A 25,857-nucleotide genomic window follows, 5' to 3' on the forward strand; every position below is an offset into this window, starting at 1 on the left:
CCTGAGTCCCAGGTGGGTCGACTCTGGGGGAAGGTTCAGCCGCGGGTCCCGCCCACCTTATTGCTAATGTAGCAATGTCCTTGCGTAAACCCAGGCCGGGTTCCTATTGGCTGGGGGCTCTGAGGATGACGTCAGGGGACGTACTAAGACTAGGGTTGGGCCTGGAGTCGGAGCCATTACTGCAGGAAAAGGTCCCGAAACCTGAGCGGCCAAGATGGTGGGACACAGGGCCTGGGAGAATGAGCGGGATTTGGGGCGAAAGGCGGGAAGCCCGGGTAGAGGGCGAGGGAGGGAGGGCAGGAAGTAGGGGGCAAAGGGAACCAGAGGGCCTGGACGGTAGGAGGGGGGTCGGAGAGTGGGATCCTGCTAGGAAGCGCGTCCTCAGCGAGGAACAGGAGTTTGTGCTGGTTTGTGGGATAGAAGCTGGGGGATTGGAGTTCAGATGCTGACCGCTCCCCCCCTTCTCTGAGCAGTGTGACTTCACTGAGGACCAGACCGCAGGTAAGCAATCTCTGGCCCTTATTGAGGTCACCTTTAAGGAGAGGGACACCCCTCCAACACCTGCCTTCTAACCCCCGACATGTCATCTCTTCAGCACCCCCCAGGACAGTATTCCTGGCTCCCCTTCTCGATCCTCCATTTTCTTTTCTCACTCTTTCTTCCTCCTTCCCCTTCCACTCTAGATCTGAGCCCCAAGCACTGGGTGAGTTTTAGGTGGTGTGGGTATGTGAAACGCTTGCCTGCTGTGTGTGGGGTTTGGGGTGTATTGAGCTGCCTGCGCTCCTTTAATCGGCTACTTCTGCCTCTTCTCTCTTCCTGTGGTAACTCCCCCTCTGCCCCAGCTGGGAATTGTGATGGTGGTAAAGAGCAGTGACCTGCTACTTCGTGGAGATGAGGGGGAGTTTGCTAAGGATCCAACTTTGTCTACCATTTCTGTACAGGAAGGGTGGGAAGTGGCAGGCTGGGATGACCCCAGTCCCAGGCTGCTGCTTCCACTTCCTTATAAGGACAGGACCCAGATGGGGCGGTGGCACATTCCTGCCCTGAACAGCGTAGTGGTGAGGAGGTTGGGCTGGGCGCCACTGGCAGAGGGATGTGTAAATGGATGCTACTACCACTGCCAACCGGGAGGAAGGCTGTATCTATGTGGGACACCTTAGTTGGGGGAGAGGGAAACTGGATCCCTCTTAGCAGGGTGTACAGTGGTACAGATATCTGGTTTCATCACAAAGATGTAAGTTGAATGTGTACAGTGTAACTTGGAGGTAGGGTTTGGGTTAACCCCTTCATCCCCAGTGCTGATATTCATCTGAATCCTCAGAGTTTAAGGAGGCCTTCCAGCTGTTTGACCGAACGGGTGATGGCAAGATCCTGTACAGCCAGTGTGGGGACGTGATGAGGGCCCTGGGCCAGAACCCCACCAACGCCGAGGTGCTCAAGGTCCTGGGGAACCCCAAAAGTGATGGTGAGAGCCCTTTAGAACTCAGTGTGGTGGTGGACTCACCGTTCTTCAGCTAAGTGCTTCCCTTTATCATCATAGGCCCCCAAACTGAAGCAAGTCTTGTCTCAACTAGCAGATCTCATGGGTCTCCCTTGCTTTGAGGGGGAGCTGTTGGTTCACCTGTAGTCTCAGTTCTGAGAACTCACGTGACTTCTCGGGCCTGACACTGCACCCCTTCTACCCACTTTACGGCAGAGATGAATGTGAAGGTGCTGGATTTTGAGCACTTCCTGCCCATGCTGCAGACTGTGGCCAAGAACAAGGACCAGGGCACATATGAAGACTATGTCGAAGGCCTTCGGGTGTTTGACAAGGAAGGGAATGGCACTGTTATGGGTGCTGAAATCCGGCATGTCCTTGTCACACTGGGTAAGGCTCTGTGCCCTTGCTACTTGAGCTGAGGTGCCATCCTGATACACCTGTCACCCAGTTCCAAAACTGCTTGCTTTCCCTCTGCAGGTGAGAAGATGACAGAAGAAGAAGTAGAGATGCTGGTGGCAGGGCATGAGGACAGCAATGGTTGTATCAACTATGAAGGTAAGGGGCCAATTGGGGCTCTTGTGGAGGAAGCAGCTATGTGGGACAGGTCAAGGACAAGCATGTGGGGCTTTCCCTGTCTCTGGACTTGGGCTCCAAAAGGAGCCAGGAGGCAAGGGGCAGGGCCCAGCCCAGCCCAGGAGTGGGAGGTCAGAATATGACAGGAAAGGGGTGATGTGGTATGAACGGTGGGGAAGGAATGGGAAGTAAAGTAAATGGAATGTCTAATCCCCCACCACCTGACCCCTTCACCCTATGTCTGTGTCTTGTCTTCACCATTAATGTCTCTTCCTTCCTGCAGCGTTTGTGAGGCATATCCTGTCGGGGTGACGGGCCCGTGGGGCGGGTACGGCTCCTCCCAGCCTCTCCTTCTCTAGTTGACCTTCCCAGTGTTTTTCTTCCCAACCTTTGCTCTCTAGCCCCTGCCCTTACCCTATACTACCATCTGACCTTCTCCTGGCATGCTTCTGCATGGAGCTGACTGGGGAAGGGAGGGGCTCCTCAAAGAGGAAGACAGCCTGGGGGTATGGTACCTCCTCTCCTAGAATGGGGGTCATGTACTCTGGGCTCTGAGATTTTGCTTTTAGGACCCTGGGTGCTGGTGTCTGGGAATTCTCACCAGCCTATACCAGTCTTGCTTTAGGGTGGTTGGCATAGGGGGGGTGGGTCGCCTGCCCATTCTGCTGCTAGAGCTGAATAGTCCTTTCCCCTTTCCTCTGCTGGGCAGCTTGGAGGTACCCTAACCCAAAACTCTGTCCTCTCTTGTGCCAGTGGCTGACAGTAGCTATAAGTGTAGTTGAGAACTTTTCTGCCTCTGCTGTGTTCTTGCTGCTCAGAGCGGGTAGGGGACTAACAGCTGGTGGGAGGGGAGCTAGGGGCAGAGAGAACTGGTCAGACTCAAGGTTGGTTGCTGCAGGCACCTTGCCTCTTAAGCTACCTTTGTGGTCTTGTAGTCTCCTGGCTCCTGGTGTGCCCCTCCCTTCAGCCCTGCCTCCTGGCTCACCCCACCTCTCCTTTCCACAGAGCTCGTCCGTATGGTGCTGAATGGCTGAGGGCAGCCCTTCCCGTGTCCCCAGAGCCCCGTGCCTTTCCCTCTGAGACTGTATCTAGCCCTAAAGGCCTCCTTGGGCTGTCACAGCACCTTTCCCATCTTGTCTCTCTTGGATAATTTGCCAGCAGCATTCACCAAATAAACTTGCTCTTCATACCCAGATTTGGTCCTGCTTTCCTTCCTGAGCAGGGTGAGGGGGAAAATGTGAGATGGTGATGATTTCTGCCCTGAGGCAGAGTATAGGGTCATGGACCTGGGGATGGAGAATGCTGGGGAAGGGCTTGTAGGAAACGTCTTGGCCTCACTTAAGAAATGCTGACCCCATTCATCTATGCTACAAAGGCTACCCCTTGGGGGCTAAGGAAAGCCGTAAATCCCTGTAGGACCAAAGCTAACCATCCTTGTTCCATCAAGTCGTGTCTTCTCCTAGCATTCCATCTCCTTAAACCTAGTCTCTGCCCTCCCAAGCACTGATGGCCTTTTGTGGGGAACTCTGGGAAGGGTTTATTGGAGCTAAAGCCAGGCCTATTAGCAGTGCCTGAGCCTGCCTGTCACCTCAGGAGGGCTGGGGGCCAATAACAACAGAAGTAGGTGAGATGCCTGCCTCCCCCTCTCCTAATAAGGGAAGGAATGAAGCAGCTACTTCTGAAAGGATAAAGACAGAATCTCCAGGTTGAAGGGATGTCCTCCCAGGTCTTAAACAGCTATTTCTAGGGCAGGTGAGAGCCTCTGCCCAGCCTCCTGCAGCAGTGCACAGTGCTCAACAACTGTGGTGCCTTTCGCCTTGTGTGGTTAGGGGCCCAGTATCTGTGGGCCTTGTGGCCTGCAGAGCGTCTCTGTCCAGATGAGTGCCCCTGTGAAGGGCTCATGGAATGCTGCCCCCATCCCAACCCCCCACTTGATGGCCACAGCTCACAGAACACAGCATCCACAAGATGGAACTAAAAGCAAATTAATTTATAAAAAAAAAAAAAAAAGGAAAGAAAATTTACAGAAAACTTTGAACAGAAGAAAGGTGCCAAGACGCAGAAGAAGAGAAACACTGGGACATGAGAACAAAGGGCCTGGTGGGCGGGACCAAGAAGAACTGGGGTGTAGAGCCTGGAATCACATCTGCCTTCACATCAACGATGAACAGGGGGAGAGCTGGGACTGGGAGGCACTGGAATCTGGGGAGCAGGGTCGCACCGCGAGCTGGGGATGTGACTGGTGCTACCCCAGGCTGGGTGTCCCCCTCCCCCACTGCTCCCAAATCCCTGTGCCCTCATCCAGGGAACCCCTAGCTACCAGTCAAGGTTCTGATGGTCTTGGTGGGAGAGGGAAGATGTTGGGTGGGGTGGCACACTGAGTCATAAGAAGGAGGTGCTTAAGTGCTTTTTGAAAATCTCAGGATTTAGAAACTTGTCATCTTTTCATGGCTCCCCTCTTCATGTCTCCCAGGAACCCCTGATACAGCACAGGGGAGGAAAAAAAGAACAGCTCCTAGGGCCCTTTCTTCGCCTTATCTACCATAGGAACCCCCAAATACATTCTCCCCACCAAATACGTACACTCAAATCAACTAAGCGGGTGATTTTTAAAAAGAAACACAAACTGACACTCGGAAAAAGATCAGATGGCTGGCTGAGCTGGGGGGGCACCTAAAACCGCAACACTGAGGAAGCAGTAGGACAGAGCAGTAGTGGGGGCAGGCAGGTGAGGGGAGTTGGGGAGCTGATACAGTCACTAAGGAGGAGCTCGGGGGGCAGATTTCTGCACCCTAGTCTACCCCCAGAGCTCTCCGCAGACTTTAATTCCCCTTCCCTAGAATTGCCACCCTCCCTCAAAAAGATGTAAGTTATTTTTTAGTGGGTGAAGGGAGCTCCAACTGTGGCTTTTTAAAAATCTCTACTTCCTTTTAGAGGCTTTAATTGTTCAGCCACAAAAAAATGCAGAGGTTTTTTGAGGGGAGTGTACCCTTCCCCAGCCCTTCCTTGAGGGCAGCATTCCCATCCTGTTCTCTTCCAGACATTAGAAACGGCTTTTCAACAAAAGTCCTTGGATAATCCGATATAAAAACACATGCCTCTGAGGCACCAACAGCCCTGGTGGGGGCTGTGGAGGGGCAGGAGGAGCTTTCCTTACAAAAACACATGCCTCTGAGGCACCAACAGTCCTGGTGGGGGCTGTGGAGGGGCAGGAGGAGCTTTCCTTACGTAGTGATGAACTCTCCAGGCTGGGGAGGGGTCCCAGTGATGGGGGAGGGCTGTTCCTGGAACCTTGATCTCCATGGGGGAGGGGGAGAGAGATGTCTGGCTGGCTCCTCACTGTGGAGGTGGCACAGGAGTGACTGTGCCTGGGCTTGGGGCCGTGGGGTCTGGAGGCAGCGGGGTGCCTGGGTCTGTGGAGAAGAGAAAGATGATTCAGCTACAGTGAGCAGGGGAGAAGGATCCAGGCCACCACAGGCAACACAGAACTGGGCATGGCGTGCAATGGGTGGCTAGATGAAAGAGGTACCCGTGATATACAACTTCCTCTTCCCAACATCCTCCAGCTCACACTGGGAAAAACCCATATACCCGAAATCACTCTCCTGCCTTCAAGGGAACGCTCTAAAAAGGCACAGGATACACCCAGGCGGAGTGCAGGCAGGGTTTATGGCTGAGCTTGCTAAATGAGGCATTTGAATGTGATGGGAGCAAGCAAGGAGATGCCGATCACCATGCAAGCAAGGAGCGACTTTGCAGGTTTACAACTGAGATGCTCTGTGCCACAGGCTCCTCCATGGCCCATCAGTGAAAGGCCCAACGTCATCCCAGAGGTGGCAGCTGCCAGGCTGGGAGGAAGCGGAGAATAGCCAGAGAGGCCTTCCTCCTGTATTCTAATTTTACCAGAGTTCATAAAGGACTGTGGAGGCTGTACCTGACCTCTTCCCCACCTACACGCCATCCCTCTGTGTGGACCCCTCTCCCTCATACCCTTCTCCCCTTCTGGACCCTTCTCACCTGGCAGTGGGCTGGCACTGGGCAGGAGGTTGCCCTGAACAGCTGCCACAATGGCAGGGCTCTGGGCTGCGGCGGATCCGAGCCCCGGCCCGAGAGGCAAGGAGGATGGCATGGTGGTGGTCGCCGGCAGGTTAGGATGTAGAGGGTTCGCCATGGACACAGGCAGGTTAGGTGGGGGGAGAGTGCCCGGGGCGAATGGGAGATGATGGTGATGCCCATGCAGGTTAGGAGGAGGGGGAAGGTTAATACTGACAGAGTCGGCTAGGCTACCAAATGGGATGATGGATGGAGCAGGAGGAGGAGGAGGCGGCATGCCGAAAGGCAAACCCAAAGGAGCATTACCCGCCACGCCTGGGTGCCCGCTGCCTGGCACTGCCCCTGGCATCATTGAGGGAGGAGTTTGTTGGTTGGGGAACGGTGAGGGGCCTGGGAACAAAGAGGAGAGTGAGAAGGTTAGACGTTTAAAATCTAGCTTACCAACTCACATAGCAAGGATAATCCAGCCACCTTCCCCTTTCCTAACACTAGAATAAGGCAAATCCTTGGAACAAAATCCCAAAAGTCTGGGCTTGGGGAGGGATCCCTGCTGGTCAGGCACATAACAGAAGTGAGTCTATCCGTAGAAACTGAGGCGGATCCTTGTCTCCAGTTCCCATCACATACCCCCTTCTCGGGGAACTACAACATTTAGCTTGTCAGCAAGAGTTCTGGAACCCATCTACTTACCATGGGGTCCAGGGGGGGGTACCCCTGATGGGACTGCCCCAGGCTGGGGGGCTCCAGCTGGCTGCTGCTGCTGTGGCCCTGCAGTTGGCCCCGCCTGCCCAATCTGTTCAGAGGGGCCCATGCTTCCAGGAGGGGCCCCACTGCCAGCAGGAGCAGGGGCCACAGAGGCTGGAGCCACAGCCAAGCCATGGACCGAGGGTGGTCCAGCGGCCCCTGTGGGTGGGATAGGTTGGGACCCTGGGGGCAGGGTGGGAGGTGGCTGCTGCTGTTGTTGGTGCATCTGTTGGAAGTGCTGCTGCCGGGCCCTCATCTCTGCATACTTCAGCTGCTCCATGTGGAAGGCTTGTCTGTCGGCTAGGAGCTGCTGCCTCTGATACTCCAGCTGCCAGTGCCAATTGAGTGCTGTTACTTGGTGTTCAGAAGACCCAAAGGCAAGCAAACACCTTGTCCCTGCTTTGCCTTCTCAGGCACACCCAGCCTCTCATTCCAGTGGTTCCCCACATCAAATCTTGGGCTCCTCTGTCCTCCACCCCCTGACCCTCATGAATTCCCCGGCCTTAATTTCCCTTGGCTATGTACACAGGTTTCTCATGGCAGTGGAGTCAAACTGGTGGTTAGCCCTTGCTCATTTCAGTCCCAAAGCTTTGAACTTGCTGTTACCTTGATTTGGAAAACCTTCCAACTCCTCTCGTCAGTTTATGTTCTTTAACTCCTTCAAAATGGGCTAAAGACTCACCTTTCTTAGGAAGCCAGCCCTGACCAATTCACTAGCCTCTGAGCTTTGGCCTTTCTTCTGTGATCTCTCAGGACTTATATACTCACTGCTTCGCGCTCCCGGTCCATGATCGTCTCCAGCTCCTCAAAATGCCGAAGTTTGATCTCCAACTTTTTCATCTGGGTCTCCACCAGCAGGGCCACCAGAGATTTGATCTTCCTCTCCTCTACAGCTGCCAAGTGCTAGGGATGGAGGGATGGTGCGGCACGTCAGCGGGAGGACCCAGCTGAAGACGTTCCCAGGGAGAGAAAGGCAGGGTGGAGGCTGGCAGGTTTTAAGAAAGAACTTGCTGTGGTCACAACCCAGAGAGTAGTACAGGCTTGATACTTTTAAAAGAACATAAAGAAACTCAAAAGAATGTAATCGACATAACCAAATTATACATGTAGAAATTGTTGATATACAATGTACTGCTGCGTATATTTCTAACAACAAAAATAAATTATATGGGAAAAAAAATATTAAGAAAGAGAAAACGTGGCAAAGGATAAGACAAAGTCGAATAAAACTAGAGAGCCAGAAACAGATCCGATGGTAAAAGATTAAAAAAGCTTAGAGAACTGGTGACCAAGTCTCCCTCTCAGGGTAAGAATAAAAAGGACACAGGTTAGCATTATTTAAGAGAGGAGCAAAGAAGGATCCCCTGCATGAAGTGGGGTACCTGCTTCCCTTGGGTCTCCTGGTCGTGGCCCTTACCTTGGCCTTGACGGCTGCGGCAGCTAGGGCAGCGGCTGCAGCGGTGGAGAGGTTGCCCTCACCAATGTCCCGCTCCACTTTTGTCTTCCTGTCACCCTCTGACTCCACTACTTCCTTAAGCACTTCCTCCTGCCCTTCCTTTGCCTCCTTCTCCTTCTCGGCATCCACTGGGCCAGAAAAGGGTTGAGTTAGCCAGAGAGCTTCACTTCTTCCTGTACCCCACCTCCCACCCTCACAGGCTCACCTACTGGATCCCCATCACTCTTCTCTGACTCCTTCTCACTATCACCTTCTTTCCCTTTCTCTTCATCCTTCTTGGGAGCCTCACTAGTCTTCTCCTTTGCTTCTTCCTCTGCAGACCCTCCTCCTTCTCGGGGTTCCTAAAGTCCCAGTGAAAGAAAAGTAGAGACTATCAAGGGCTAGGGTGGCTAATTATCACACCAGGACCCAGACTGGGAATGGAATCTTCTCTCCTTGAGAGGTGACCTGGCTCCAGGAGACAGACCCCATCTGAGCCCTGCTCTTGCCTGCCTAAGCGGATTTATACAACTCCTCTGTCACTGGTCCACACCTGGCCCCTCCACCCTCCCAGCCCAAAGTCAATCCCTCTGTACCTTGGACTCCTTCTTCTCATCTGTGGCCTGGCCCTCCGCCCGTGCCTCGTCAGTCCCGCTCTCCTCTGGGCCCATGGGAAAAAGAAATGGGAAATGGCTGATACAGAGTCTGTCTGTATTGCACTTATCCAACAGTCCCTTCTACCAGTCAAAATCCTAGTGAGAGGACCAGTAGGGGGCCACAGTTCCTATTCCTGTGGGAAATAAAAACATTACCAATCCTGCCCATCCACATTGTGCTCTGATGCCAGCTGGAGGCAGGGATGGTATAGGTAGCCAGATGGCTCTGGTTCTTGGTGAAAGGAGAAAAATTCTGGGAACTTGCCCGGCCTTACCAATCCGCTCAGGCTCATCTGAGGTGGTTCCTGCAATGCCACTGCTTTCCAGACCAAAGGCTGGGTCTGCCTTGCCTGTCACTTTGGCTGCTTCTTCCACTTTGCGAACATGGGCCTCCACCAGGGCTGTGGGCACCTCTTCCTTCATCTTGGAGAACTCCTCTGCAAGACCCAGGAGGGATGAGCTGGGAGCAGGGCAGGTAGGCAGTTCTGGCTCTCCCTGAGAAAGTCTCACAAGCCCATCTCTTCATCTAAGACCAGCATGGAGCTGGACAGGTGCCTCAGCCGAGGCCAGCAACAGACAAGGCTACTGGGGCAGCCAAACTTGAGGGGATTTCAAGGTCTGAGTAACCAGCCCTTCAAATGCAAACCAAGAAGGCCAGGACCCCTTCACGTTACCTAGGGCTGACTTCGCGGCAGCAGAGGCGACTCGAGGATCAACAACAGAGGCCAGGAAGGCCACAGTGCTCATGACAGGGTTGCCCGACTGACTGAAGGGGATGGGCTGGTAGGCCAGGGGCCCCAGGGAGGCCTCTGAGTCCTCCAGGTACGGGTCTTCAATGGGAAGACGAAGAAAATGCAAGATGCACTCGTCCTGCGTGCGGCTTCCCACGTGCTCTGATACTTTGTTCCAGTCGTCTTTGTACATTTCCAGTGCCTGGTGGTAGTGATGGAGACACAACTCTGCTTACTTAGCCACTGTCCTGGAAGGTCAACACCCCCTACTCCACTACGGCAGCTGGCATCAAAGCTCTGTGTTTTGGTATTTGTGTACTCTGCCGGGCTCAAGGGGACTCTCCAAGTAGCATAAGAAAGGATACGGAGATATTGAAATGGCCCAAATCCCCAACCTGGAGCTGCTCCCTGAGGCAAGGTGCAATGGGCACTGGGAAGGCAGAGATGGCCTGCAATGTCATGCTCTGCTCATTCCAGACTCCACATGCTCTCGCCACTCACAAGTGTGGATGGCACCCTGGCCACTTCCGTTTTCGTAGAACTCTCCTTTCCTTGCCCCAATTACCTCCAAGAGTAGCAGGGTTTCCTGTTCTGTCCACTCGCGAGTGGCACTGGCTGCAGCCTTGCTCTGCAGGAGAAACAGGTGGGTCAGGCGTGAGGAGCCGATGATCTCTGAGGAGTACAGGCTCTCCAGCCTCTGAAGTCAGCCCACATCGCCATACCTTAGAGGGAACATTCTTCTTGGTGTACATGTCAGTGCGCAGCCCAAAGTTCTGCATGTCTGCTGGTTTCTCTTTGCCTTTATCAGGAAAGTTGAGCATTTGTTGGGAAGCAGAGGTCTGCTATGTGTGGAAGGGAAAGAAAGAGGTGAGTACAAGTAACCACAGGGAGCTAGAAGCAGACAGAAAGAGAAAACAGACAGAAGGAGCTTCCTTCCCAAAGCCAAGGATACCCCTCAGGGGGACTTCCTCCCTTACTGCTGTAGCTCCTCTGCTCTTATGTCTCTTCTTCCCCGGGCAGGGGCCCCCCAATAAAGGGGCAAATAAGAAGCCCAGCGGGGTCTACACCCCACCTACCAGCTCTGGCTTGCCCTTAGCCGTCTCTGGCACCAGGTCATCCAGCTCTTTGCCCTTTCTCCCAGCCTTGGTATCAGCATCAACCTGGCGGCCCTGGGGGACAGAGCTTGGTGTCATGGAGGCTGGGCAGGAAATGACCAGGCCAAGGCTGTGGAGGCCTCAAGACCAAATGCTGGGTGGCCCACAAGCTCTGGGGCACTCATGCCACTGTCCCATGTACCCTTAATAATTAATAAGTAGTTGGCATGATATCCATTTGTATTCACATATTTTTTACAGGTTCTCTTAGGAGCTGGACCACTAGGTTCTAATCCTAGATTTGGTTCTCCGTGACCTTGGGCAAGCCACATAACATTTCTCCTCTTAGTTCTTGTAATGTATGAAATGGAAGTGAAAAAAAAAATGTAGGCGATAATAATTATGAGGCAAAAATGAAAAATGTAGGACAAAGTTAAAATGTCATGCAAGTTCATTTTAAGCCATTTTTCTCTATCTGCTCCATCCCCTACATTAGACTGCCTGCTCCTTGAGGACAAGGAGCAGCCCTTCTGTCTCAGCAAGTCCTCGTAGTCTTAGGTACAGAGGCTGAGAGAGGGTGCTAAACACACGAGCTGACTCCTGTGGCCCTGTGCATCCCAAAGGAAAGGAAGAAGTCTCAAAAAACTCCTGAACCATTCCCCTAAAAATCCAGAAAAAAGAAAAGTCCAAAGAAGCCCAATTGTACACCAACCCCACCCTGTCCCCACAGCCCCTCACCCTACCTGCGGGGTCTTGGGCTGCAGAGGCACCAGCCCTGATGGTGTGTCCGCCAAGACATGGAAGTGAGACGTGGGTGGAGGCCCCATTGGGGTTGGTCGGCTCTCAGCATCCACCTGGTAGTTAATAAGACCCCACTGTTCTAGGAAGGCATGGACCCTGTGAGGAGAAGCAGAAACAGGGTCACCCAGGGTAGCAAGAAAGGTATGTAAGGAGGAGGGCTGGGGGTAGAAGTGGGAGCATAAAGCTCCCCCTTTCCTTGACCCTCTTCTCTAATGATTCTACTCCCTGGAATACTCCATCTACTCCAATTGTTCACCCTCCTCCTAAATGCCAGTGACACCCAAAACTGTATCTCTAGCCTGCACCTCCCTCCATATTCAGCCACCTACTAAATATCTCTCTTCCTGAATATCTAGTCAAACTGAACCAGTATCTTTCAACTACACCCACTGCCACTGAGCTGATTCCAATCCATGGCAACCCCAAGTGTTTTAGAGTAAAACTGAGCTCCATAGGGTTTTCAATGGCTTTATTCTTATGGAAATAGATTGCCAGGCCTTTCTTCTGCAGTGCCGCTGGGTGGATTCAATCCACTAACCTTTTGGTTAGCAGTCAAGCACAAACTGTGCCATTCAAGAACCTTCTTTCAACTATTGATCTGCTCTTTCTCCTTTATTCCACGCTTTAGAGAATGCCGCTGCCATTCCCTCAAGCCACTCATACCCAAACCTGTACTTTGCCTTTCTCTAGAGTCTTTTTTCTCTTCTCATTCCCTAGGTTCTGTACATTTCTACTTCTGCCAAGAGACATCTGTGGGCAGACATACTCACATACCCCTTGCCCTCAGCCACAAGACCCACCTCATGATGGCACAGACATCACCCGCCAGGTTCCTGCGGCAGGCAGTGGAGGTGAGGTATTCTTGGGGGTTCAGTCGGTAAGTGTCAATCATGAAGTTTCGATAGGCCAGGTAGCTTAGAAGAAAGAGAGAGACATGAACAAGAGGAAGAAAAGTAAATGTTGTCAAGGGCTAAAGAGTAAACAGAAAGACAAAAGAGCTAATGACACCTCCTGTCCTGAGAAACAAAGAAAAAAGTAGATCATTCAACTAAATAAACACTGAGTGCCTACTATGTGTTAGATGCAAGGGACTCAAACATTTCTTACATCTTCCTTGGTGGGGTGTTTTAGTTACATGAATTCTCTCCTTGGCTGAACTTGGGAATGTCTCAGCCAACTTTTGAACAAGGAATCAAAGGGTAAGAAAAGGTGCTCTTATTTCCAAACTCAGATATTAAAGGTGAAATCCTTACTTGTGCATCGAACTATTCAACATGACACAGTAGAAAACATATGTTTTGAAGGTGAAGGATCTAAGTTCAAATCCCAGTTCTACCATGATGGTCTTGGCCAAGTTACCCAAATGTTTTGAACCTCAATTTTCTCATCTATAAGATGGAATGTCTGTTGAGAATAACTGCTGCGTCTGTGGGCGTTGATTGTGGATCCAGGTAAAAAGAAACCCTTGACAACTTCAATACTTCCCCCATTTATCAAGATGTTGTTTATTGGTCCAGTTGTGAGGATTTTGTTTTCTTTATGTTGAGGTGTAATCCATACTGAAGGCTGTAATCTCTGACCTTCATCAGAGGTCTGTAAAGTACTAGCACCATGCCTGGCATATTGTAGGAGCTGAAAAAGATGGGAGCTATTATGTTGTATAGTAGAAAGACTGAGAGCATGAGCCGGACTAAATGGTTCAGATCCTGTCTAACTACTTGCTAGCTGTGTAACCTTCAGCAAGTGACTTAACCCCTCTAAGCCTCAGTCTCCTAATCTGTAAACTGGCAATGATAACAGTACCTACCTCTAAGGTTGATGTAAAGATTAGTCAATATATGCAGGACACTTAAGATGTTGTTACTATCAGGTGCCCCCCTCACAATTGTTATGTTTGAGCCCACTGTTGCAGCCACTGTGTCAATCCATCTCGTTGAGGGTCTTCCTCTTTTTTCACTGACGCTCTACTGTGCCAAGCATGATGTCCTTCTCCAAGGACTGGTCCCTCCTAATAACATGTCCAAAGTATGTGAGATGAAATCTTGCCATCCTCGCTTCTAAGGAGTATTCTCACTGTACTTCTTCAAGTCAGATTTGTTTGTTCTTCTGGCAGTCCATGGCACACTCAATATTCTTCACCAGCACCATAATTCAAAGGTGCCAGTCCTTTTTCAATCTCCCTTATTCATTGTCCAGCTTTTGCATGCATATGAGGCTAATAAAAATACCACCACGGCTTGGGTCAGACACACCTTAGTGCTGAAAGTGCCATCTTTGCTTTTTGACACTTTAAAGAGGTCTTTTGCAGCAGATTTGCCCAGTGCTATGTGTCGTTTGATTTCTTGACTGCTGCTTCTACGGGCGTTGATTGTGGATCCAAGTAAAAAGAAATCCTTGACAACTTCAATACTTTCCCCATTTATCAAGATGTTGTTTATTGGTCCAGTTGTGAGGACTTTGTTTTCTTTATGCTGAGGTGTAATCCATGCTGCAGGCTGTAATCTTTGACCTTCATCAGTAGTGCTTCAAGTCCTCTTTGCTTACAGCAAGCAAGGTTGTATCATTTGCATACTGTAGGTTGTTAATGAATCTTCCTTCAATCCTGATGCCACATCCTTCTTCAGATAGTCTGGCTTCTCAGATTATTTACTCAGCATTCAGATTGAACAAGTATGGTAAAAGGATACAACCCTGACGTACACCTTTCCTGATTTTACACCATGCAGTATCCCCTTGCTGTGTCTGAATGACTGCCTCCTGGTCTATGTACAGGCTCTGCATAGGCACAGTTAAGTGTTCTGGAATTCCCAGTCTTCGCAATGTTATCCATAATTTGTTATGATCCACACAATCAAATGCCTTTGCATAGTCAATAAAACACAGGTAAACATTCTTTCTGGTATTCTCTGCTTTTGGCCAAGATTCATCTGACATCAGCAATGATATTCTTCATTCCATGACCTCTTCTGAATCTGGGTTGAGTTTCTGGCAGGTCCCTGTCAATGTACTATTTCAAGAGTTTTTCAGCTATCTTTAGCAAAATTTTACTAGTGTGTGATATTAATGATATTGTTCGATAATTTCTGCTTTCTGCTGGATTATGTTTCTTTGGAATGGGCGCACAAATGGATCTCTTCCATTGGGTTAGCCAGGTAGCTGCCTTCCAAGTTTCTTGGCATAGATGAAAGAGCACTTCCAGCATTGCATCCTTTGTTGAAATATCTCAATTGGTATTCCGTCAATTCCTGAAGCCTTGTTTTTCTCCAGTGTTTTCAGGGCAGCTTGGTCTTCTTCCTTCATTACCATCGGTTCTTTATCATACGCTGCCTCCTAAAATGGTTGAACACTGACCAATTCTTTTTGGAACAGTGACCCTGTGTATTCCTTCCATTTTCGTTTGATGCTTCCTGTGTCATTCAATATTTTGCCCATAGAATCCTTCAATATTACAACTCGAGACTTGCAAAATTCTATCATGCAATTTCTGGCATCATTTCTATCACCAAGGGCATATTTTCCAACTACTGATCTTTCTTTGTTTTTGACTTTTGCATTCCAATCACCAGTAATTACCAATGCATCTTGATTGCATGTTTGATCAGTTTCAGACTGCAGAAATTGGTAAAATTCTTCAATTTCTTCATCTTTGGCATTAGTGGTTGGTGCATAAATTTGAATAATAGTCGTATTAAATTGTCTTCCTTGTAGGCATATATGGATATTCTCTAATCATTAACACTTAGGAAAAAAACCCGTTAAAAACCAAACCTGTTAAAAAACCAAACCCATTGCCTTCAAGTCAATTCTGACTCATAGTGTCTCCAGAGGACAGACTAGAACTGCCCCACAGGGTTTCCAAGGAGCAGCTGGTAGATTCGAACTGCCAACCTTTTGGCTAGCAGCTGAGCTTTTAACCACTGCACCATCAGGGCTCTGACGCATAGGTAAATAGTAAGCTCTCATTAAATGTAGGCAGTTATCATCATTAACTATTTTATACCAAAAGTTCAAAGTGTACAACAGTTTGTGTTCAACACTGCCTGCATATCATGTTGAACCCATGTCACCTGGTCACTATTTCCTTTTTCTGTGAGGAGAGCAAGTCTTCTTCACATACTACTTTCCCCAGATAAAACAGGAGGAGGAAACCATACCAAATGACAGGGGAAGAAACATGGGGGGTGGTGGGGGGCAGGGGGGCTGGGGAACAGCTGGGAAGAAAGCTAGTTCTGTTCCCAGGGAGCCTTGCCTCAGCACTAAGACTCACCCACCTACTCATCATATTGGCTTCCCTAACCATAGAAGATTAACAACTTTCATCCAAAATCTAGCAGGTTTGGCCTAAGGCAAAAGCTTGAAGGAGATAAAGACTTCTGTGTCCCAAGCCTGCATTTTCTATAATACTCCTCTCCCAGAGAGCCCTCTCCATCCCTTAATTTGGGGACTTAGGGTCTTCATAGCGCCTTCACTTATTTTTCTATCAAAACATACTCTCAGGGACCAGGTTGATTAATAGTCATTTACATTATAGTCAAAGCTATTACTTGTCCTAGGAATATTTGCATTTTAGACAGTATTAATAACTACAGGTTGAAAGGCTCTGAGGCATGGGAGCAAGTACTTGTTTTATGCAGAAAAGCATGCTTCATATCACCTCTGAGTAGATCCCAGAGGTCATGCTACTGTGGTCAAAGTACTGGGCTGGGGCTGGCTAAGGGCAGAGATCATGTCTTTGTAAGCCTAGCATGGCATCTGGCTCTAGAATAGTGCCTGGCTCACGGAAGGAACTCAAGAAATGTATGTTAAACTGAATGTTGCTGAATTAGGAAGGGCGAATGGGACAGGAGGAAGAAAAAGAATCATGATCTGAGATTTCCTTACATCTCTGGAGTCTTGGACTTGTTCTTGCCGTTAAAGAACTCAGGGAGAGCCCTCCGCTCAATAGCATGAACGCTGCAAAAGAAGCCAGAGTGGATTCAGTAGAAGGCGCTGGTGGAGGAATGTGAGTCCCAAAAGGAAGAACAGCCTGGAAGGTGAGGTGGGCAGCCAGCTGGAGACTGTAGAAAGGGACTAGACACTTGGGGAGAACTTCCCACCAGACCTGTAAGACTCAAAAAGGGACCAGGAGCTCATCTAAAATTGAAGGGCACCGTGGTCTCTATGTGGCTGAAGAAGAAATAACTTATTTGGAGGGAGGAGGAGGAATGCGATGACCCCGGAAGCTGGGGAAATGGGATTCAGTGAGGAGGTGGAGTGTCAATACCTATTGTAGTCAAACCAGGCAGCATAGCTGGGGATGATGATGTGGTGTGTCTGTTCAGTCACGTTGTCCTCATGCAGGTCCGGATTCTTGGTCTGCTCCCCTTTGTTCCCCGTACTGTTCTCGTCCTCATCCTATGAGTATGGAGGCTGCTGGCCGCTCAGCATCCCCACTTTCCCCCCAGCCACCCTCTATTCCTCCCACACCCCAGGAACGTGGACACCGAAGATGGGTGAAGGGAATGAACAGTTATGGGCCCCAGGGTTCTGAAAGAGTCGGAGTTTTGGACAACTAGAATTAGTCTAGGGTGAGAAAAGTCTGAGCAGTGGAAGATTCTGGGCAGAAGAAACTTTATGATCACAAATCAGAATCACATAGAGAGGTAGGGCCTCTCTAAACTGGCTCCACCTTGCCCGTGGTCTCCATGCTTTCATCCTCCTGTTCATCTGAAAGAGAAACAGTAAGATGTGAGGCTGCAGAGGGAGAATCCTACTGAAAAGCCCCATTAGAAGTGAAAAGGAGACAGCTGAGCTCTCCTCTGCGCTAGGCTCTGACCACCTCACTCAAGAGGCTCCCCATCTTACCCAGGTCAGTCATGGTGCCTCCTTTGACTGGGGCTGATTCCGAGTCCTTCTTCGTGTTGACTGCCAGAAGAGAGTTACTTTATGAGACAAATTCTTCCTAAATCAAGCCTCACCTCTTCACTGTTAAAAACTCTAGAGAAATCTACTTCCCACAAATTTTCTCCATCTGATAATAAAATGTAATAACTTCCTCCAGTCACATTCACTGCAGGGCTTGAAACTCACTTGCTACTTTCTCCCCTTCTCCAACAAAAACTTTGCTTAACTTTTTCCCTATAAGCAAGCATCTTACTTCTGTATGTACATTCATTAATCATTTTTGTCTTTCATAGGCCCTTATCTCCATCTACATGTCTGTAAGCACTTAATGGACTAAGACTGGCTCTGACCAAATCACTCTGTAGAGAAGCAGTAGATCTTCAACATTTTTTAAAACAGAGGAACACTGTCCTTAAATGAGTTTGTAGATGAAAGCTCAGGAGAAAACATGGATAGAGAGCAGAGCTGCTCTGACTGATGCCCAGACCCCTCCCTTTCAGCAGCACCCCAGCCCCACCCCTGAAATATACGCTGGGCCACTTGCGGCTAGTCTATGGGATACAGATGGCAAACCAGAGTTGAGGAACGATGGTCTCCAAAGTGGAGTGCTCACATAAGAAACAAAAGATTAGCCACTGGAATACAGGAAGACAATATCAGAACTCTTTTTTAATCTCATCCTTTAAATTTTTCTGTTTGCAAATGTTTTACAATGTTCCTAATACAGTGATACAATATTACCAAAAACTCACTGCCATCAAGTCAATTCTGACTCATAGTGACCCCATGTGTTACAGAGCAGAACTGCTCCATAGGGTTTTCTGGGCTGTAATCTTTATGAAAGCAGATCACCAGGCGTTTCTTCCATAGTACCACTGGGTGGGTTCAAACCACCAAGCTTCAGGTTTGTAGTTGAGTGCAAATCATTTGCACAACCCAGGGGCCTGGTAAAATAGTACATGTGTATAATTTGTGCTCAAATATATTTTACCGATGGGTGTACATAATCAAAACAAGTTTAGAGACAACTACTGTCAGGTGCAAAGCATAGTCCACAATTCAGCTAGGACATGAAATTAGAGAATTTCATGGTAATGAAAATAATTTCCATAACCAGTTGAATTTAAGGGAAAAGGCCTCTAGATCTGGAGCTGGGTTGAGAAATCAGCCCAGTCAGGAGGTTTGGCACAGCGGGGGCAAGACAGGGAGTGGGAGTGGGTCCCAGGAGCCTGCCCTGGCCTGTACCTGTTTTGGGCAATGTCACCTCTTCTACGTTGGGGACTGGTGAAGGCTCATCCATGTCCTTTGTCAAGTCTTCTTGCTCCTCTTCTCTGTGGCCACGCTTTGACTTGGTATAAGGTGTTGAAGGGCTGGGAAAGAGAGAGTGAAAAAGGACCCAGTCATCCTTGGACAAGGAGTCCTGGAACTTGAGGTTCAAGGCCAGGGAATGAGAGAGAATCCCAAGAGTGGGGTTGAGCATAAACAGAAACCAGTAGCTACAAAGTAATGGGAAGTGGCAAAGGCTTTTCATTTGGAGATTAAACTCTGTCTGAGTTTACTGGTGGCTGAAACAGAACTAACAGTTAGGCCCCGGAAGAAGGCTTCCCAACCTCCTCTCAGCACACCTGCTGTATTATGGCATCCCCACGTCAGGGCTGGGTGTTATGGGAAGGGTCTGTCCTTCCTTCCTTCAACATGGTGTGGAGAGAAGGATGAAGGTGGGGGCAGGTTAGAGGCTGGTATACCCTTTCTTAGCATTTTTCTTCTTAGCTTCTGGTGTAGGTGAAGGAGAGGGGGAGCGCTTCCTCTTCTTATAGTTGCCCCCCTTCTTGTCCCGTCGATCTGAATCTGGGCTGTTCACCTGTAGCCCAGAGAATTGGGACAAATGTCAGCCAACAATTCCCAGCAAAGACTTGTCCTGAAACTTAGGCTAAGGGCCGGAGGAAGAAAGGAGAGGGATTTTCACCTCATCTGTCAGTGTCTTGGCTGAAATCTTCTTTCGGCGGGAGACAGGGTTTTTGTCATCATTTACTTCATAGTCTTCCTCATTCATCCACTCATTGAAGGTGTCTGTGTCCAGGATCCACTTGGCATGAACCTGAAGCACAGAGGCAGTGCTGGAGAGGAGCCTAGAAGCCACAGCCCAAGGGCACAGGAACTCCGCTTTACCTCCCAAGTGTGGTCAGTCCTGTTGTAATTCTTGGGCAGGGGGACAAGAAAAGCTCACCTTCCTAGGTTTCTCAGGAGTTGGGGCATCCTCCACAGAGGCTTCAATTTCACTAGCTGGGATCCATGTGTCATAACTGCCATGGGAAATAAGTCGTGAAGCAGAATCAATGGGATGCAGTTGTAGAAAAGTGCAGACCTTTTATCTTTTCTAGTTACTTAAAGTATTGGGTCGTTGGGTTGTTTTGTAGTATAATTTTTCCCCCTAATAATATTGGGATTCTTTTCATTATAAAGTAATAAAAGCACATAACAAAAATTTTAAAAACAGACAAAGAAACGAATTATCTCTCATCACCCTAACACAACTGCTTTTTTTTTCTTTTCTTAGATTATAAGAAATATATAGGTAATAAAGCATTTGCCATTTCAACAACCTTCACGTGTTACAGTTCAGTGATATTACGTTCATCACGTTGTTCAACCACCACCCTTAACTGTTTCTGAATTTTTCCATCACCCTTAACAGAACCTCAGTGTCCTAACACAACTCTTGGCATTCAATATATATTTTTCCCAGTAATTCTTTTGAGCAATTTTGTTTTTACATAATTATAATCACACTAGATATTGTTTTACATCCTTTTTGTACTTAATAATCTATAACTCGTTCGTGTTATTTCACAAATACCATTTTAAAGGCTGCATAATAGTCCACTGATTATAAACAGATTTGCTGAAACGTTTTCCTACTATTAGACATTTAGATTGTTTTTAACATTTACTTATCACAAATTATGTCGGGATAACCATTTCACACATAAAGCCCCAATCCTTTTAGACCAAGCATAGTCCACCAGGTCCAAATCTCCCCCAAGACAGAGGTTTCACATAATTGCTGGCAGGGGAGAACAAATTAACTGGCCTAAAAATAACCCTGAGAGAGCCCCTTCTTGCTCTGGTAGATGTTCTGGGGCTTTGGGGCCAGGCTCATGTACTTACACCTGCACCAGGAACCCATCCTCACCTGTCAGGATAGTAGCCCCAATGCAGAAGAACCTGCTTATCCCTCTTCATGACTGGTCGTACCCATTCCTCTGGAGATAGAGACAGAGAGGGAGAAGGGAGAGGTATAAGCTAAAAGGATACACAGAAAATAATGCTGAACAAAAGCCCTAAGCACTTCCCTGTTACAGCAGGGTACCCAGTAATGGGAACTTAAGAGTGTAGGAGGATTCAGGGTTGAAAGAAGAGAGAAGCCCAGACCCTGTGTGGTGATCTGAGCTGTCCTCCACCTCCCGGTCCAAGCCATCAAACCAGTGCAGTGGCCAGGACAACTCAGGTCTCACCTTCTTCTAGGTTCCCTGGGACGGGATACACAACATGAGAGGCATTGTTCTTATCCTCAGTGACTGTTCCCTGGATGGCACAGGGAGAAACATGTAAATATGGTCCCCTTTAAATTACCCACGGTGTAAATACATCAAAATAAGATTTAACCACAGACCTGCTTTCCTTATCATATTTTGCTTAGGATGGTATTTAAGATAGTTTGCATTCTCTAAGCACACACCACCAGAGCGGCAGAGGTTAACTGCTGGACTGTGCTAATAATGGGGAGAAGTCAAAAAATTAAAAAACTGCTAGATAATCCTCTGAATAGATAATCTACACATGGGAAATTTAAAGTGGGCTGTATGTCCCCTATCCATGACATCTGCTTGTTTATTACTAAGCTCCAAAGAACAAGGATTTCATTTATCTAGAATCAGGCCTTTAGCTCAGTGGAAGCGGATGTTTTCTTCCCCAGGACAGGGCAATCTCTAACAACAGTGATCCAAACCTGTCAAGACTGGGAAATGGGAAAAACAGATGGAGAGAGAGAGACTCAGGGCTTTAACTCTATTCTTTCTCCAGGTAGGTACGGCTACCTCTGCAGTAGAAAACATGGTACTTCAGGGCTGCTTTTTGGTGTGGAATATGCCAGGGAGAAAGTCATGGAGCTTATGAGATCTCCCCTGATCCACCTACTCACCTGGTGTCTCTTGATAATGTCCTTTAATTTCCCTAGCAGTTTGGGCTCAATTTCTGGGCACAGAAAAATGTTAGGTCGAGACAGGCAGTTATTCTGTGGAGAGGAGAAACAGAAGGGAAGAGATTATGGGGAAAGGGTGTTTCTCACAGAGGGAAGGAAGAGAGATGCGGAGTGTTCTTGACTATTACCTGTACCAAGGACTTCTCAATGGTCATGAACATCTCCACGTTGCGGTCCATGCGTGATGGATTCTGGAAATCGTAACGCCGCCTTGTAAAGGGGCAATAATCTAGTGAGTGGTATAGCTCAGGTTTGGGGACGAGGTTTGAGTATACAACTTCTTAACATGGGAAACTGGGAGGTGATCTTGCTTTTGCCAATATGACCTGGGATCTGGGGTTCACTGAGCTCAACTCCTTGAATCACCCTGTGCTTAGTCCAAAAGGACAAAGAAAAACTGAGATGCCAACCTAAGAATTTCTTTCCCTCTACAATATACACACTGACACACACACATACATACACACACACACACATATACTCACTCACTCTTGGAGACTATTTTGCCTCTGATTCTCAGCCATTTTTCTGACCTTCTAACTCAGGCATACTGACCTAGCAAAGTGAGAGACTCACAAGAATTTTTGCCTATGCCTTCCCAGCCCCCAAAAGGCCCCAGAGAATTATAAAGGCGGATTCCCTCTAAACTAGATGGAAGAAGCATAGAGAAGGCATCTCACCATCCCTGGTCACTCTTGAATTTGTAGGCAGCTGCAAGTATGTGGCACAGGGAACCTCCTGCTTTGAAATCTAGGAAACATTTGATCTATAAAATTGAGACAGGGAAGAAGTATGTGAGAGTTACATCCTAAATTCTCTTATCACCTAACAATCCTTTCCTTCTACCCCATGCTGGACTGATCTCCTTCTCAAAACTGGAATTCTTTAACCATTGTATCATGTGGCTTGGAAGAGGGAAGGGAAAGAACCCAATATTCACAAAGCACCATCTTGTGCCAAACACTTCACTAGGTTACCTCACTGACCATTACAGAAACCCTACAAGGTAGCTATTATTACTCTCATCTGGAGATGAAGAAACCAAGACTCAGAAAGGTTAAGTGGCTTGCCCAAGACCACTAAGACATCAAGTGGCAGAGCCAGGATCTGAACACCAGCCTGTGCAAATCCAAACCTCATACACTTTTAGCCATGCCATGAGGGTTTCGTGGATTGAGCCAAGATGCTCTGAGATAACCTGTTGCCCAAAGTATTATTAAGACAAAGGGAATGGTAACTTGGGGACTAGGTCAAGCCTGTAATACCCTAACTAGGGGCAGGTATGGCAGTAAATTACCCAGATCTCAAAAATCCGGAAATTTACAAATATGCAAAAGATACAACCCCCTCTCCAGTTTGGAGGATTTGCCCCCTTGGTTTTGCACTCACCGGCAGTTTAGTGAGTGGTGCATTGCTGACATGTTTGCCAAAAACTTCTTCCTGAAATTGTAGCAACTGTACAACCAGGCTAGACAGAGACTTGTTGGTGGGTGGTTCAGCTTGTATATACTGAGGAAAGAGAAGGAAAGAAAAGGAAAATGACCTTAGATAAAAGGTCCACCATCTCCCAGATTCTTCCACAGGTGCTCTGGAAGCATCTGGAGCTGAGAAAATAGTGCTCTCCTCGCCAGATGTCTAGTCTCGGTAAAGAAAACAGCAGAAAGGAGGCCCTGGACATCCCAAACCAGGAAGATGAAATTCTGCTGCCACCAGCACAGATTGCCAGTGTTGGGTGCTGGGAGTGAAGGAAGCTTCCTACTCTTCCCTCAGCTATATCCTGAAATATGATTTGCAGGACCCTGTTATCGTGGCACCTGATTTCTAGCCAACAACACAGAGGGTTGTAAAATAACTGAAGGTTTATGGAGCTCAGGCCATGGAAGCAATGCCTACAGGGCTCACTAAACATGACCACAGTGTTATTTCTTGGAGGGATTTTGTGGAAGGTCAAGACTCCCCCCTAAAATTAGCCTAATGAGAAAGACACAAGGAAGTGAGGTAGGGCAAGAAGACTGAGAAAAAGCTTGTATGTTTTGATTGTAATAGGAACTGGGCACAAATGTCTTCGAGGCTTGGTGTAGGCCCTCCTTGATGGGAAGGACCAGCACTTGCCTGGTGGGGAACACCAAGACGGTATCTTTCCTTTCTGAGGAAAATATATCTGACAAAAACAAACGTGGGACTACTTAAACATTTCCATACTACACTGTCTAGCATCCTAGCCTTTCTGTCCTAGTTGAAGCCGATCCAGAGGTTAACTTTCTCTTACCTTTTGACCCTTGTTTCCTGAACCCTAAGCACAGAGACTAGAACTCCTCTCAGTAGGAGGTGTAAAGAGATCAGTGAAGGAAAAGGTAAATAACAAAGAGCTAAGAGCATGAAAGCTGAACCAGGTCACAGACTGTCAATTCCTCCAGGGCCACAGACTAAAAGCTCCTAGCCTGATCTTTCTTCCAAAAGGTCAAAGGTAGAAGCCTGGGAACCAGAGCCTCACACCGAGGTGCAGACAGGCCACAAACAGACCCAGCAGCTGTTTGTCAGAATTCCGACACCCAGGGAGACCCTGAGAACAGGGCCAGACTCATAGCCAGGATCAGAGGGGAAGTCTACCCATCACACTTCTGACAGGCTGCAAGGCTGGACAGGAAGAGTTGGAAAGTAGAAAGAGAGCCCTAATTGGGGGTAATGGGAAAGACAGGAGGCAAAGACCATCTCCAGCGAAACACCCTATATGTAAACGTTCCTTTTACCAGGCCCAAAGACAAAGAAGACACTAGGAAAAGGTTTGCTAACAGGACAGGTAAGGCTTCTTGAGTCCTTTGTTCACTACTTTATTATCTTCACTCATGGGGTTGATGGTGGGAGGCTAGTTATAAGGCTTGTCCTAGCCTCTGAACTCCAAACCCATGGCAATGCAAGGCTAGATGCTGGATGCCTTCACTGTGAAGCCAAGGAATGGTTTTAGAGGCCGCTCCCTAGAAACTCCTATACCCTGGTTCCCAAAGAGGTTTTGGTGCCTCTTAGATGGAGGCTGGGGGATGAGCGGTGGAGACAGGTGATCCCCAGATGGGGGCCTTATTTCAGGCCGATGATCAGCCAGGGGCCTGCTCTGTGGCTGTTCACGCTCCTGCTTTCATCATCTCTGAACACACACAAAGCACCAGGGAGGCCTCAGCCCTCCTGGTACCTGGCTCCGTGGGGAGCTCTGGCCGGCACTGTGGCGGGCGCGTTAGGGGGGCGCCCACTGGGTGCCCCGTCCGCCCCCTCCCCCTCCCCCCGGGCCTCTCTCCCAGAAAAGCGGGAAGCCGGTGGCTTAAGAGCGGGTGGTCTGCTTGCACCGGGGCCCGCCGGGGCAGCAGAGAAAAACAAGGGGTAGAGGGCGCAGCAGTAGGGGCGGGGGCTGGAATCCGAGGCTGGGGGTGGGGGTAAAATGGGCTGGGGGAGGGGCGCGGGGCGCCGGGCGGGGCGGAGGGCGCGCTGAGCTGCTCGGAGGTCGCGGGGGAGGGGCCGGGGGCGGCAGGAGGGTGGGCAGGAGCCCGGGGGACTGCGGGGTCGCAGCGCCTTTGTCCCGCCCCCGGCTCCCGCGCGGCCCTGCCTGTCCGGGCCGCGTACCTTCTTGTAGTTCTTGCCGAGCCAGAGCCGCACGTTGTCGAACTGGGTCACGGTGTCCGCGGCCTCGTAGTACTTCACGTTGGGGCCGCCGTCCTTCTTCCGCACCGCCATCTTCTCGGGCTCGGGCCCGCCGCCGCCGTCCGCCCCGCTCAGCTCAGCTCCCGCCTCCTCCGCCTCCTCCTCCGCCCGCCTCCCGCCGCCTCCCGCCGCCGCGGCCGCCGCCTCCCGCCGCCTGGGCCGGCCCCGGCCCGCGCAGCGCCCCCTGCCGGCCGGCCGGGCGCGGCGGCGGCGGAGAGGCTCTGCGCCGGGCCAGACCCGGCGGCCTCCCCGGCGGCAGCGGCGGCGGCGGCAGCAGCGTCGGGGGCCTCCTGGGAAGCGGCTGCTTCCTGGAGGGGGCGTCCACTCTCCTGAAAACGCCCCTTACCTGACGCGAAGCCCTTTCTCTCTTTTGCCTCAGCTCGAGGGATGGGGTACGTCTCTAACCTACTTCTAGGACGTCGCCTGAGGAATCCCAGCCTGGAGTTGTCCTCT

At 49.5% G+C, this 25,857-nt stretch overlaps 2 protein-coding genes across 9 annotated transcripts; one reads left to right on the plus strand and one right to left on the minus strand.

The window, feature by feature from the left end:
* Positions 1 to 137: 137 nt before the first annotated feature.
* On the plus strand, positions 138 to 3,251 carry MYL6 (myosin light chain 6). Of its 2 annotated transcripts, XM_049883545.1 has the most exons (7): positions 138 to 217; positions 474 to 501; positions 1,322 to 1,465; positions 1,697 to 1,870; positions 1,961 to 2,038; positions 2,340 to 2,384; positions 3,062 to 3,251. In XM_049883545.1, the coding sequence occupies exons 1-6, from the start codon at positions 215 to 217 to the stop codon at positions 2,366 to 2,368; spliced, it is 456 nt and encodes a 151-aa protein (XP_049739502.1). In that variant the 5' UTR covers positions 138 to 214; the 3' UTR covers positions 2,369 to 2,384; positions 3,062 to 3,251. The 2 variants fall into 2 exon arrangements, with proteins under 2 accessions (XP_049739502.1, XP_049739503.1); XM_049883546.1 differs by lacking the exon at positions 2,340 to 2,384 and having other exon boundaries at positions 139 to 217.
* Positions 3,252 to 4,031: 780 nt separating this feature from the next.
* On the minus strand, positions 4,032 to 25,506 carry SMARCC2 (SWI/SNF related, matrix associated, actin dependent regulator of chromatin subfamily c member 2). Of its 7 annotated transcripts, XR_007517227.1 has the most exons (30): positions 25,327 to 25,506; positions 23,104 to 23,223; positions 22,395 to 22,480; positions 21,843 to 21,924; positions 21,655 to 21,747; positions 20,969 to 21,038; positions 20,647 to 20,716; positions 19,681 to 19,756; positions 19,420 to 19,551; positions 19,199 to 19,314; positions 18,699 to 18,823; positions 17,415 to 17,474; positions 17,239 to 17,276; positions 16,834 to 16,964; positions 16,452 to 16,523; positions 12,371 to 12,484; positions 11,513 to 11,666; positions 10,752 to 10,844; positions 10,398 to 10,517; positions 10,241 to 10,303; positions 9,619 to 9,877; positions 9,220 to 9,381; positions 8,885 to 8,949; positions 8,515 to 8,650; positions 8,271 to 8,437; positions 7,622 to 7,756; positions 6,800 to 7,181; positions 6,074 to 6,499; positions 5,285 to 5,469; positions 4,032 to 4,535 (listed from the first exon to the last, which is right to left on the minus strand). XR_007517227.1 is itself a non-coding variant. In XM_049883537.1 (29 exons), the coding sequence occupies exons 1-29, from the start codon at positions 25,435 to 25,437 to the stop codon at positions 5,393 to 5,395; spliced, it is 3,732 nt and encodes a 1,243-aa protein (XP_049739494.1). In that variant the 5' UTR covers positions 25,438 to 25,506; the 3' UTR covers positions 4,032 to 5,392. The 7 variants fall into 7 exon arrangements, 6 of the variants coding, with proteins under 6 accessions (XP_049739494.1, XP_049739495.1, XP_049739493.1 ...); XM_049883537.1 differs by having other exon boundaries at positions 4,032 to 5,469; positions 10,398 to 10,514; XM_049883538.1 differs by having other exon boundaries at positions 4,032 to 5,469; positions 8,560 to 8,650.
* Between the last annotated feature and the right edge of the window lie 351 nt (positions 25,507 to 25,857).

Source organism: Elephas maximus, chromosome 4, assembly GCF_024166365.1.
Source record: "Elephas maximus indicus isolate mEleMax1 chromosome 4, mEleMax1 primary haplotype, whole genome shotgun sequence".
Classification (NCBI taxonomy): domain Eukaryota; kingdom Metazoa; phylum Chordata; class Mammalia; order Proboscidea; family Elephantidae; genus Elephas; species Elephas maximus.